Raw genomic sequence first — 14902 nt, forward strand, 5'->3', positions numbered from 1 at the left:
CTACTATATAGTTGGCCAAAAAAACAGTATGTGACAAGTATGTCTGAAATTCACAGTACTCATAAAACATTAGGAAACTTTACTATCCCATGAGGCTATTTGTGAATGTTAGGTCACATGATAATGATAACATGGTGAATGTAGATGTAGATTACATTTACATTCATACACACGTTCATAGACAACATACTTTTTAGTGGTCATGCAGTACTTATTCAAAATAAGTACCTACTCAAGTCATCCATTTTTAACAGCTATTTCTGAACTAATGTATTATTTGATTAGGCTGCCGACTTTGACACTTTTACACAAAATTAAATAAAAAATAAAACCTAGCTTTTTTTATTTCAGAAAAACCAACTGGATGGCACTTGCTGAATTACATATGCCGTCTGCAATGAAATAAGGCCATGTCAAAAACAATGTTTGAAACTAAAGGTTTATATTTTTGTCTGCAAAAAGCTTTGGCTTTTTTCTTCAAGTTTCTTTCTTCTGTTGAACACAAAAGATGATAGCCTATTTTAAGGAATGTTAACCCGACAGTTGAGGTATAGCCATTGACTTCCATAGTAGGAAAAAATACTATGGAAGTCAATGTGTTCCATCAATTGTTTGGTTACCGACATTCTTCAGAATATCTTCTTTTGTGTTCAACAGAAGAGAGAAACTCATAAAGCTTTGGAACAACATGAGGGTTAAGAGACTAACCCTTAAGAGATTATGAACACAATAATATACACGTAACAATTAATAAACATATAATGCACATTAACTATTGATATTTTAAGCTAATACAATATTTGTAGCCTATGTGTGTGCATTTTTGAGCGTGTATAGGACTGTCCTTTCAAAGTAGGCTACATTAGACCAGAACAACGATCACTTCTTTGTATTGAGTTTCAGAAGGCTATTGTTTGCATTACAACTGTTGTCGCACGTAGGCCGGTTCAGATTGGATGGAGCACTGAATCCGTTACCGTACAAGCACCTCCTCCCTCCGCCCGTCCGACCTATCTGATCTCATCATGGCTCCGGCGGCGGACAGGCCGGGCTACTGGGGAACACCGACCTCAACTCTCGATTGGTGCGAGGAGAATTATGTGGTCTCGTATTACATCGCAGAATTCTGTAAGTACGTTTGAACGGTGAGCTTGTGTTCGGGACAAACGGTTCATGGTCGTGTAGGGTGGTAAACACGGATGTTAAAACGGTAGAGAGGAGTCTTGTCGAATCCTACTATGAGAAGGTGGGATACTTAATATTCATGAGGCAAGCATTCGCTATTGGACGCTTACGACGCATTATCAGCATAGCCTAATTAATATTGATGATCACTTATTTTTTCATTGGAAGGTTTTGAAGGAACGTCAAAACGACGTTATTCATATTAAATAGCCAAGCCTTGTTCATATCATAGAGAAGTTATGAATCAACGTCAGCATGACCTACTTAAAATTCATAAGCATTTACTTGCCATAGTAGGATTCGTAACTAGCCAGCTGCGAGTCGACACACAGTCCGTTTTGAACTCGTGTCATAAACCCCAATAATAACACATAGGAATATGATACAAATGACTGGAAAGACAATTAATGAAACCTAATGTAAAGTGTGTTGCGGCATTTGGGGCGGTGCACGAGCCGTCGACTCGATACTGATTTTCAGTGAAATCTAAAACAGAAAAACATACTTTATTTCCCACCACGTAGATGTTTTCTTATGCTAAACGTTCTTTAATTTTTCTTCAATTATTAACTGAATTAAGTATTGTCTCCAAATTTAAGCTTTCACTCAAATCAGTTGAACGTAGTCATAAAGGACTAGTAGTGTAATTTTTACTGTAATTATGAATGAGTTATTTTACGAGCTTTACAATAGGACTATGGTGATTCAATGGGGTCACTGCTGAAATAAAAACAACAACAATAAAACCAGCATAAGATGATTTGCTGCTCGAGCCAGATCAGGTGAACAAGATTCATTTAAGTGCCATTTAATACCATCAGTATTTTGTGTAAGAATTATACCATAAATTGTATATTTTCAAACAGCTAGTCAAGCTAATAAACCAGAACTTCCACCATGGTTTTAGAGATTTAAATAAGTTCTACCTAGGTTTCTGTGATTGCTTAATTGTGAACTTTTGCTTGACTGCTGATTATATCCCAGATATGAAAGTATGGAAGGACACAATGTGCGTAGCCATTAGATCTTTGTTGCTTGCTCAAGTACTGTACATTTCAGGTCACGTTGATAAGACGTTCAAAGGGCACAGAGTGACAGTTAACACTAATATTAATAGAGCTTAAATTCCCTCTGCAATTCCCTATGGGTTTTTTAGCGGTTTTTGGTTAGTCTGATTATTTGAGTTGTATTCTACAATACATTACACACAGTCACATCTTAAATATAAGTTTTAAACGTTGCTAGAACCAACAGGAATTCTGGTGCCATTGAGATCAGAGGGGTCCAGTTGCCTTGTGAAGGAATGTGCCATGTTCAGTATGATCAGCTGTAGTGTATATCCAAACAATGAAACAATAGGCCCGCATACACCATGTTAGTTAATTCTAACACAGGTTTAGTTTTCTTAGACTCAGCAAAGAGGCACAATAGCAGTCTACCAGCTGCTGGTGGTGCTAAGAGCCCAGTTTGGATTAAGTTCACTCAACTTTTGTTCAGTTTTTGCTTTTATCGTTTATAGAGTAGGCTATCTCAAATACAGCCCTAAAGTCAGCATGAAATGAAAGTTGTGATAGTCTTTTCTTTCCTATTGTGATGTATATCCAAGTGAAACAAGAAAAAATGTAGGGCAGGACTTGATTTTGTCATGGTTGTGGTTTGCTATTGGTGGATCTCATGTGATTGACAGGTTGCCCCGCCCTCACGCCAGTAAACACGTCAGAGAAGGAGTAGAGATAACACTATAAGAGGGAGGGGAAGTTATTTTGATTAAAGATTATGAGGGCACATGTGCACTAGGGATGTAACTGTACACAGAAGCTATGTTTCGGTACATACCTCGATTTTGGGGTCACGGTTCGATACAAGTTCAGTACATTTACATGCCCCCACCCCAACGTAGCACAGTACTACGAAGTAAAAGTAAAATGCAACGTCTGTTTTCAAATTGATGGGTTTGATTAACGTGTTGTGCGTAGCCTATGATGTCATTTTCTTTGTACTTTTCTAGTACTCTCTCAATAAAAACAAAATAAAGAAAACAAACAGGATGCCGCGTTCTGCCTTCCTGGTTTCCTTACCCGTGAAGCTTGTGGAACGCGTCACAAAAATGAATCGAAACTCAGCGTACAGGCTACTCGCAAACTCTTGCATGCCGTCTGAACACTTGTTTTGGGTTGGTGCATAGACTGTCTCTTCTTCTTCTGCTCTTTTTTCCTGTTGTGGCATTTAGCAAACAGCGTTGAATTAACACACGCGCCCCCTTCTGGATTGGAGTTGGGATCGCCTGTAACTGACTGTATTCATCGTCTGACTGTTTGCACTGAACTGGGATGTTCGTTCTGTTACAGTTCGGAACGTATACATGTACCGTTACACCCCTAATGTGCACAGATAAATCATTTATAACAAATACTGCAATATTCCATAAAAAAAATGTCAATTGTGATTTCATGGTGACTATTATTTACATTCATTAACATGAAAACATTGTTTTTTTGCGTTCTCCAGGGAATACTGTCAGTAACCTGATAATGATCCTACCTCCCATTTATGGAGCCATTCAGACGTGTAAAGATGGTCTGGAAGTACGCTATGTGTGGTCATTTTTAGGACTCGCTGGTATGATGCATCATTCACATTATTTTTTTATACTCCCAAATCTCTTTTTTTTTTCGAAAGGAGTGACCTTTCCCACTGATATGTATTTCCTAAACAAATGGAGATTAAAGAACAATTCCGGGCAAAAATGAACCTAGTGCTAAATAACACATGGGTACCGAGTCGACCGTTCTCTGCAATGCGTTTTCATGATAATCGAATGTACCCAGTTTTAACGTTAGTTTTAGTTTAACCACAGATTAGCTTATAATGCTAGTGTATGGGGCATCGAATAAGTACAAATAAAAATCGCTAGTTAATACAACTAACAAGGCTCAAAATAGCCCCACACTAACACGCTAGCATAATGAGGGTCTCTACCTGCAAACCGAAGCATTAAAGGATTAGTTCACTTTTTAAAAACTTTTGCTGATAATTTACTCACCCCCATGTCATCCAAGATGTCCATGTCCTTCTTTCTTCAGTCGAAAAGAAATTAAGGTTTTTGATGAAAACATTCTAGGACTTTTCTCCATATAATGGACTTCACTGGGTACCAAACAGTCCAAGGTCCAAATGACAGTTTCAGTGCAGCTTCAAATGGATTTAAACGACACCAGACGACGAATAAGGGTCTTATCTTGCGAAACGATCGGTCATTTCAAAAATAAATAAAAAAGTTTTATAAGCACAAATGCTCGCCTTGCTCTGTTCTGTGATGCACGTTCGTGATCCTGTTCGAACTCGTTCATCAAAATGAACAAATCTTTTTTCAAGTCATTTCATTCATTCAACGAACAAAATGAACGAAATGACTCGAAAAAAGCAAGGCGAGCATTTGTGCTCATAAAACTTAAAGTTTTTTATTTATTTTTGAAATGACCGATCGTTTCGCAAGATAAGACCCTTATGCATCGTCTGGTGTCGTTTAAATCCATTTGAAGCTGCACTGAAACTGTCATTTGGACCTTGGACTGTTTGGTACCCAGTGAAGTCCATAATATGGAGAAAAATCCTAGAATGTTTTCATCAAAAACCTTAATTTCTTTTCGACTGAAGAAAGACATGGACATCTTTGGTGACATGAGGGTGAGTAAAAATTATCGGCAAAAGTTTTTTAAAAAGTGAACTAATCCTTTAAGAACTTTGTAAGTGTACAGACAGTTTAATAAGAAGATACTTTATAAAGACAGTACACTTCGCGTATATAAGCAGGAGCCATCTTTGGAAAACAGTCTCGACCAGTCAAACCACGAACGCCGTGCTACGTGCTGGTCGATAGTCACAGTGCAGCTCACGTAGCACCGCGTTCGTTAAACCCTCATTATGCTAGCGTGTTAGTGTAGGGCTATTTTGAGCCTTGTTAGTGGTATTAACTAGCGATTTTTATTCGTACTTTTTCGAGGCCCCATACACTAGCGTTATAAGCTAATCTGTGGTTACACTAAAACTAACGTTAAAACTGGGTACATTCGATTATCATGAAAACGCATCGCAGAGAACGGTCGACTCAGTACCCATGTGTTATTTAGCACTAGGTTCATTTTTGGCCGGAATTCTCCTTTAAATATTCTGTTTTTATGTTGTTGCTCTTTTTGGCACAGCCGTAGGCATTGGTTCATGGAGCTTTCACATGACACTACAGTATGAAATGCAGGTAAGCTTGACTTCTCTTCAGCCTTTCAAAGTGTGCATCTTGTTCTCAAGCACGCTTTTATTCTCGTAGCCACAAAGCTGCTTCCCTAACGGTACATGCCCACAGCAATAGCAATAATTCACGAATGACACACAAATGCTGTCCATCTCTGAATTGTCTTTTGTTTCCAGTTACTGGATGAGCTGCCGATGATCTACAGCTGCTGCATCTTTGTCTACTGTCTGTGAGTTGACGCTTGTCTTGACCGTAATGAGGATCAGAATTTTTTTATCATTAAGCCTTTGGATTTGAAAGAAGTCTTTTATGCTCACCAAGGCTGTATTTATTTGATCAGATATCATAGGAACAGTAATATTGTGAAATATTATTATAACTTAAAATAACTGTTTTCAATTTTCATATATTTCTAAATGTAATTTATTCTGTGATGGCAAAGCTGAAATTTCAGCATCATTACTCCAGTTTTCAGTGTCACATGATTATTCAATGATCATTCTACCATGATGATTTGCTGCTTAAGAAACTTTCTCATTATTATGTTGAAAATGGTGGAGTTGCATATTATTTTTGTGATAGACTGTCTGTGATGCATTATTTTCAGGATTCTTTGATGAATAGAAAGCTCAAAAGAACAGCATTTATTTAAAGTAGAAAACATTTGTAACATTATTAATGTTTTTACTGTTACATTTGATCAATTTAATGTGTCTCTGCTGAATAAAAGTATTTGATTTCTTTTAAAAAAATTTAACTGACCCCAAGCTTTTGAACTGTAGTGTATGATTGTAGGTAATTTATTGTGGATGATTTTGCTCTGACTTTGTTCTGTGACTGATCTGAATATGTGTCTTGCATGTTACAGATATGAGTGCTTCAAGCAAGAGCGTGCTGTTAACTATTTCTCAATTACACTTTTGCTGACCTTCAGTATTATTGTTAGTGTGGTAAGTTTTTCTTTGCTCTTATACATTTTCTAAAACACACACAGTAATATGCAGGCAAAAATATATTTTTTAAGTACAAACTTTTTTATTTTAGGTTTACCTGATATGGAAAGAGCCTGTCTTTCACCAGGTGAGGCCCGACTCTCATATTAAGAACCTCTTTAGTTTGGTTTATCCTACTTGACCATGTCAGGTTTCTTTGAGAACATGACAATGTTGTGTCAAAACAACTGTGTCTTCTGCAGTGTTTGTTGTGCGTTTGTGTTGTTTAAGACAGTGAGGTGTGGCTCTATTCATGCTCAGGGTATTGAATGGTTCATGAGCTTCTGTAAACACATTGCTGCGATGTCTTTTGTTTAAAACTGCCAGCAAAACACATTAAAAAAAAATCACCATTTAGACAATCATATTGTTTACATATCAGATGGTGATGTTAAATATACAGGTTAACAGCAGTTCTTTCATTTCCCCCAGGTCATGTATGCCGTACTAGTGGCTTTCTTGGTGATTCGCTCAGTTTTCATAGTCACTTGGTGAGTAAATGAATCTGTATTTGCCCACCCAAAAAATAGAGTTATGTTCATAAAAAATTTTTTTAAGGGATTATACATTTTTCCCACCCGATTTTCTGGCAGCCTTGGTTCCAAAAGTATTTTTCAGATTCATTTTTCTCATAGAAATTTTAAAAAAAGTCTTTGATAAAGCGTTAAAAGCCATGAATAAAAACCAACCAGCTATGAGGTCAATCACAACATTACACATTTTGATGTGAGGCAAAAATATATTTTAAAAAATCTGACAAAAAGGTACAAGACGGTAATAAGGGAAAGAACTACAATCTCATGAGGCATTGAGGCACACAAATATAAAGCTTTCGATTTAAAGATGTTGATTATGTGTGGAAAGAATATGTTTATGTTTATTGCAAAATATGCATATATATACACAAATATTTCAGTAGTATCAATATATTATTATATGGCAGAAATAGTAAGAGTACTATGCTTGTGTTCTGAATTCAGCATGACCATTACGTCATTCGCAGTGCTTCATGGGAGTTTGCGGGTTCTTTTGGTTGAGAGACGCAACTGATGCTAGAAGGTCAGATGATCATGAAAAAATAGCGAATGTAGTGTGTGCACATTACATTCTACACACTCATACCAAATACTTTTTTAGCGGTTGTGAAGTAATTACGTATTCAAAATAAGTACCTACACTAGAGATTATGTGATTTCGGATGTAGCCCTAATTTCTCTGATTGGTGGAGTTTTTTTGCGTAATCGTGAGTAATGTAGTTTTTCACCAGGAATTCTGCTGCTAAGCATGATCATTTAAAAAATAAGTTGAAATAATGCAGGCCAATGGGTTCAACAAAAGCATATATTATTGATTAACAACCTCAAGCTCACAGCAGGTCTGTGTCTAGGTGAGCTATTGTTCAAAATCAATTCCCCTATGGAGAAAATGAATGGAATTTTTTTACTTCCAGAACCCGAATGTTGCACTCGATTGATTGTGAAATGTGGAAAGGTTCATAGCAGAATAGAGCCGGACTTGAATTCAAGTTTGCTAAAACAATGTCTGTATATTAAGAAGGTGTGATTGTGTATTAGGCAAGGCAAGTTTATTTATATAGCACATTTCATACACAGTGGTAATTCAAAGTGCTTTACATAGAAGAAATGAAAATAATCAAAAGAAATCAGAATTATTAAAACAGTTTTGAATAAAAAATAAAATAAAATACAGTACAAACAGTCGGACGAACAGTGGCACAGTGCTCGTTCAGGAAATGCACAGCTAAACAGAAGTGTTTTGAGTTTGGATTTGAATGTGACTGTAGGAGCACATCTGATATTAAGGAAGTAGATACTCTAACATCATGTGTGTGCTTTGCAGGGTCTATCCGTGGCTCAGAGCCCTCGGCTTTACGTCATTAACCGTCTTCCTGTTGGGATTCGTATTATGGAACATCGATAATATCCTGTGTGACTCTCTAAGGTAGTTCTAGTTCTATTCCATTTTTACATGTAGCAGTATATTAATTTTCGTCAACAAAAATAACATCTTAATTTACAAGAAAAGCAATATTCAATATATTATGTATGATATATTATTATATTTTCTAAATACATAAAATGTGTATAAAATAAATATATATTAGTTTTGTCAAAAAATGTAAGTCAGTTTTACTCTGCCTGAAATAGCATGTAAATTGAGTAAACAGAAATAGCATTACAAGTGGTCATTATTTGTGATGGTTTGATTCAGAGCCACACGGCAGCGACTGCCTCCTGTGATCGGGGCGGTTACGCAGCTTCACGCCTGGTGGCACATCCTGACAGGCCTGGGGTCATATTTACACATACTCCTCAGGTACGTATCTGTGGGGAAATTACCTTGTCTGAATGGATGATGTTGAGTGTCACCGTCCCACAGGTGGGACGTTTGCCACTACATATTTAAAACAATAATATCTTAGTAAAAACCAGAAGTAAATATTGACAAACTACATATCATTTGAAAGCTTAAAATCTCTAGTTTTCATATTTGGTGGCTGTTTTCTAAAATAAATTACAGAGGAGCAGTAATTTATCAATTTGCAACAAGAATATTTCATATTCATTTCAAGTATTTAGGCCTTTATTTTGAAGTAGCGATAAACATGAAAAATCATGAAAGATTGGTAGAAACCTCAGTTTGTTTTCAAGCCAAGAGTTTAAAAGATAACACCAATTCCATTTTATGAGAATAAAAGGTCTGAAAATGTTTCAAATATAAAGAAAAATTTATGGATTCTCGATTTGTGATGCGGCTGCGAGCTATAACGCACATATGTGGTCTTTTTATGCATTTATTAGAGGTTGAATTCAAATCAAATACTGCCAAACCACCCATACTACTTCTGAATAGGATGTCTACTTCATAAATTGTATGAAAATTATGGAAATACATGGTTCAGATCACTCAAAACATATATGAAAATGGAGGCGCCCTTATATGGGCAGTAATGGAGTCAGGTGTTCACCTAGTGAAAAAGTTCGGTACTGCGCCCTCAATAAAATCTCACTGAAAGCTCATTTTTTGAGATATCAACCTAAAATTTGGAACACAACTTCTTCAGATTTTTGGCTTTAATTTTCTTGCAGTTTTAGAGTAAAATATATTTTGTAATATATATATTTTATATAAAATATCAATAATTATATTTTTACATTGCACAATTCCATAAACTCAAACTTATATAACTTTTTTTCTGTTTAATTTGTAATAATTTCTACACTTCTAAAATAATCTGGAAAATGTCTGGGAAAAAACAAGACCAACCATAGGTCTATATTCCAAAGCATTCTTGAATTACAATCATTTAAGTTTGGATAGTGATTTTTATGTCTATGTGAAAAAAGGGGGGGGGACAGTAGGGGAACTTGGCAACTATCGCAACTTAATAAAACCGTTTAGAAATCATTTGGATGGTTTAATAACCTGTTCTGGTGAGAATGGTGAGTTTCCCCGCTCCCCCCAGCGTTCCCAGGGGGAAAACCAACCTTGCAACATGAGGATTAACGTCCCGGTAAACAGGAAGTCTCGTGAGAAGCGAGAACGAGCGAGAAACACAAACTGCTTTACGACAATTCGACATAAACACACACGCCGCCCTCAATGTGTGTGGTGTATTACCCACCTCGGTAGACACACTCCACACGATAAAGTTGGCCGGCTCTGATAATAACAAAAGCACATGAGCAGCGGTAGAAAGGGGGAGGAGGGGCCGCAAGTGAGTGTTTTTACGACAGTGTTGTGAAATATACGCCTCACAGCTGTAGGGGGCGCTCACTGAGAAAACATGCGACAACAAAAGTGAAAATCAGCAAAGAAATAGCTAGAGTTGCCTAATTCCCATTTAAATATGAATATACATTTTTAAACATTTTTTAATTTTTTGCCATAGCCTCCAGATTCGGTCAACCTACCTCAAGCACAGACCAAAAGTGAAGTTTTTATGTGGCGTTTGGCCGATGCTGCACATTGAATCTCAGAAGGCGAGTTGAAAGGGACCTGAGAAGAGGAAGATGGACCAATTACAGACTTCAGACAGAAAGAGGTCCAGCCAATGGAGCTTCAGCGCAGCAGGAAGTGACCAGCGGCTGGCGGTTTGGTTCCCCTGTTCCCCTTCCGGCTCCGTTTGCCAAGTGCATTACTGAGAAAACTGCCAAACGAAGGAAAGATTTTGTCTTTATTATTATAGGTTAGATGAGAGTTTTGTAGTGGTCTTGTGATTTTGCACATGTAACATGTACATACGTTTTCCTATAAATCGGAGGGTCTAATTAGCGAGAAAGAAGCAGCCAAAACCAGGATTCTGTTCTGGTTAGTATTTCTGCCTTCATGAGGGAAAATAATATGGCTTTGATGGATCATATCTAGTCAGTTTGACAGTTTTCATAATTTGTACTTGAACTTAATGTAACTACTAACTAGCTTGAGATTATGCAAAATTTTACTTATCTCTACAATTTTAGAGATTATGAAGGTCAAATTAAACAGATCAGAAAAATGAATGAGTGTTAATAAGTAAGATCTTCATCCTTAAGAACCATTGAGGCATTTAGGGATGATATAAATGCACATTTGACTGTAATATGGTCATTTTACTGTTTCAGAGATACAGTAGCATGTTACATAACTGTGTCCATGTTACACATACTACATATTATTAATATTTGTAATTACGGTAAGACATATTAACAATAGTCATAAGCTGCTCTGCAAAACATATTGAGTCAATAATTCAGTGACTGGCTTGTCATTTTTTGTTTAAACCTGATCCAGTTTTCCCTTTAAACATTTCAAGGCTCTCATGTGATCCATATGCAATCTAATGGATTTAATTTATTATTTTTGGTAAAAGGGTGTGTTAATTTGAACATTTTATGAAGGACTTCTCATGTATGCTTATTAACATTGAGCTGAGATACTTAAATGCTTTAATTGCTGTTACTCAGTCTAGAGTTAAAATCAAGTAAAACCTTGCCATCATTACCAAATGAATGTCTCATAAACTAGATTATATTCTCATCTCTAATACGGACTACTTGAAATGCCACAAGTCATGCTTGCTGTCAAAAAGAAACAGTAAAGGGTGGTTACGAATGAAGTCATTATTAATATTGATTCGTCATTTGTTTATGTATTGTGCCAAGTTAATGGTTCAATAAAAAATCAATCATCTGTAAAGCACAGTTGATTAAAATAAATTGTATTTAATCCGATGAGACGTGAGGCACATGTTTCAGATAAAGCGCTGCTGTTGATTTGGAGTCATGTTTGAACCACTAAAGATGCCTTAGATTAAACCGTGGTTTATTCCTTGTTGCCTTGATGTCCATTATATCAAATAATTATGAATTACATATTCCATCACATGAAATGATTCAAACAAAAAAAAAGATGTCAACATTTTTGCTGAATACAAATGCAAACAACAGCAAAATTACTGCCACTATCACAGTTTAGTGCTTAAATCCACTGATGCAGTTGTTAAGATATTAGTGGACCTCTAATCTTGTTTATGACTGAAATGGTGAATTATAATATGAATATTATTGCTGACCGTCCCAGCATTGTCCTCTAAAGGCTGTGTAATGATTTTAGTATGTTATTGTGTGTGTTTTGTGATTTTTTTGTGCCTCATTAAAATCTATGTTGCCAAAACATTAAATAATGTTAATATTGTTTTACCTTATTTAAAATTGTTTGAGCTGCTTGTATGTCTTTATAATATAGGGATTGTGTCTTTTAATCTGTCATTTGTACTTGCATCCAATCATACAACACTGATGTATTGACAGCATCTAAAACTTAAAAGTATGTATGTATAGCTACACAGTTTTTTTTTTTAAACTTTAAAAAATATATTTCCATAGTAACATTTTACTATTAATATTAATATTTTTGGGACTCTGAAATTAAGCACTTCTAAATAATAAAAAATAAAAGTCAGATTAATACAGACCTAAAATGTTAAATATATTTATATTTTAATAATTCATCAAATTCAATGTAGTCTAATTGATCAAATACAATAAAATCATAATTCCCTGATGAATTTCTTTAATTTACTTGATAAATATATCATTTTGTGAACCTAAACGGATTATTTTAGGTTCATATAAATTGCTTATGCTGTCACGTTAATAATATCTGTTCAGTGTTTATGCAAACATGAAAATGTAGCATGTGTGCCTGAACAACACTTCGGCCTGGTTTCACAGAAAGGGCTTAGATTAGGTTTTAGTTCAAGTAGGGCATTTATGTAGCTTTTATAAACGTGCCTTAGAAAAAAACACATTACTGGTGTGCATCTTATGACAAAGCAATGACACTGACACATTCATTGTGTTTGTTATATATTTTTGTTTTTTATTAAAGTGGAAATCAAATGCAATTTAGTCTGGGACTAGGTTTAAGCCTTGTTGGTGAAACCTTGGGGTTAAATAGAGAGCATAAGCATATGATGTTTGTCAATTTAAAAGATACATTTTAAAGTCAAGAAAGTCGCAGTTTGATGTAAAACTACTCGGTTACTCACGTAACCTCAGTTCCCTGAGTTAGGGAACGAGTATTGCGTAGCTATACGCAGTGGGGAAACTCCTTTTCCTCGATTTACTGAAGCCTTTATGTAAAGCGCATTTGCAGCTGCACAGCTAGAACATGAGCGTCTGGCTCGCTCATAGGCTGCGCTGCGGCAACTGCACATCCAATGGCGCAGGCGCCTCTGACGTGCAACCAATGAGATAACTCTGCGTCATACACGTCAGAGCCCGCCAAGGGGGCGTGACCTCAGTCTATAATAGCCCCCGAATTCGCCATTATAGCAGGTTTAACGACTGAAGCGACAACTTGCCATGTTACCATAGTGCGGCTGGCTACGCAATACTCGTTCCCTAACTCAGGGAACTGAGGTTACGTGAGTAACCGAGTAGTTCCCTTTCGAACGGTCACTTCGTATTGCGTAGCTATACGCAGTGGGGACGCCATGCAAAACGCCGCACTGAGTAACTGGCTGTCACTGCGACTCAGGACCCCTGAGCGTACAGAACAAGCCATAACCGCATAATTTATGTAAAAATAGACCAGACACCGTCAGATCTCCGTAGTATACATCAGTAGAAATACCCAATATACTACACCAATGAACCCAGACTCTGTCGGGGTTATTAGTATACGAACATATACCCAGGCAAGTGGGTTTATATATGAAATCTTAACCAGCTAAAGCGGGTTGATATCTGTTATGGAATATAACCGGCCGAAGCGGGTTTTATATATGTATGGAATTTATATATGTCATATAACCGGCCAAAGCGGGTTTTGTATATGTCATATAACCGGCCCAAAGCGGGTTTATATATATATAAATATAACCAGCCACAGCGGGTTTATGTATGAACTACAACCGGCCAGCAGCGGGTTTCATGTATATATGTGAATGTGATTGTGCACAGTAATATATGACAAGACCGGCCACCCACGGGTCTTAATCATACCGAAAGCACCTTCGCCTGCAGGGAAGGCACTTCCATATTATAAAAACTCATAAATGTGGAAGGCGAGGACCAGCCGGCCGCATCACAAATATCACTAATGGGAATGCCAGATGACCAAGCCCATGACGAGGCCATACCTCTGGTTGAATGGGCCTTGACGCCTATAGGGCAAACTTGACCCGCTGCGGTATAAGCCATAGAAATAGCATCCACTATCCATCTAGACAGTCTTTGCTTAGTGACTGGATCCCCCTTGGATCTACCACCAAAGCAGACAAAAAGCTGTTCTGATTGTCTAAAAGACGCAGAACGCTCCAGATAGATTCTCAGCGCTCTGACAGGGCAGAGAAGATTAACCTCTCCATCCTCTGCAGAAGGAGGGAGGGCTGATAACGTCACCACCTGTGCTCTGAACGGTGTTGAGAGCACTTTAGGAACGTAACCATGTCTGGGCTTGAGGATGACTCTGGAGTCATCTGGACCCCACTCCAAACATGCAGGGCTCACAGAGAGTGCCTGCAGATCTCCCACTCGCTTGATAGATGCCAAAGCCATAAGGAGAGCGGTCTTCAGCGAGAGGGGTTTTAGATCAACCGATTGGAGCGGTTCGAAAGGTGGACCTTTCAGAGCCCTCAGGACCGTGGAGAGGTCCCAAGATGGCACAGATGGAGGTCTGGAGGGGTTCATTCTCCTAGCACCTTTAAGGAATCTGACGACCAGGTCGTTTCTTCCTAGTGACTGGCCAGCCACCAGAACATGATGTGCTGCTATGGCTGCCACATACACTTTGAGCGTGGACGGGGAGCGACCCGCATCCAGCAGCTCCTGTAAGAATGAGAGAACTACAGATATCTCACATGACTCTGGGTCAGCCTGATTTTTCGAGCACCAGCTGGAAAAACCCGACCATTTCGAAGCGTAAAGGCGCCGAGTCGACGGGGCCCTGGCTTCAGATATAGTGCTTA

The 14902-nt window shown here is 37.5% G+C and overlaps 1 protein-coding gene across 1 annotated transcript; it reads left to right on the forward strand.

The window, feature by feature from the left end:
* Positions 1-980: 980 nt before the first annotated feature.
* acer3 (alkaline ceramidase 3) lies at positions 981-12109 on the forward strand. The gene is made up of 10 exons (XM_077195644.1): positions 981-1128; positions 3694-3804; positions 5388-5440; positions 5611-5663; positions 6303-6384; positions 6479-6514; positions 6859-6917; positions 8287-8388; positions 8659-8763; positions 10340-12109. The coding sequence occupies exons 1-10, from the start codon at positions 1026-1028 to the stop codon at positions 10437-10439; spliced, it is 804 nt and encodes a 267-aa protein (XP_077051759.1). The 5' UTR covers positions 981-1025; the 3' UTR covers positions 10440-12109.
* Positions 12110-14902: the final 2793 nt, after the last annotated feature.

Source organism: Siphateles boraxobius, unplaced genomic scaffold (genome assembly GCF_051911475.1).
Source record: "Siphateles boraxobius isolate OS27281-9 unplaced genomic scaffold, OSU_SipBor_1 34, whole genome shotgun sequence".
NCBI lineage: Eukaryota > Metazoa > Chordata > Actinopteri > Cypriniformes > Leuciscidae > Siphateles > Siphateles boraxobius.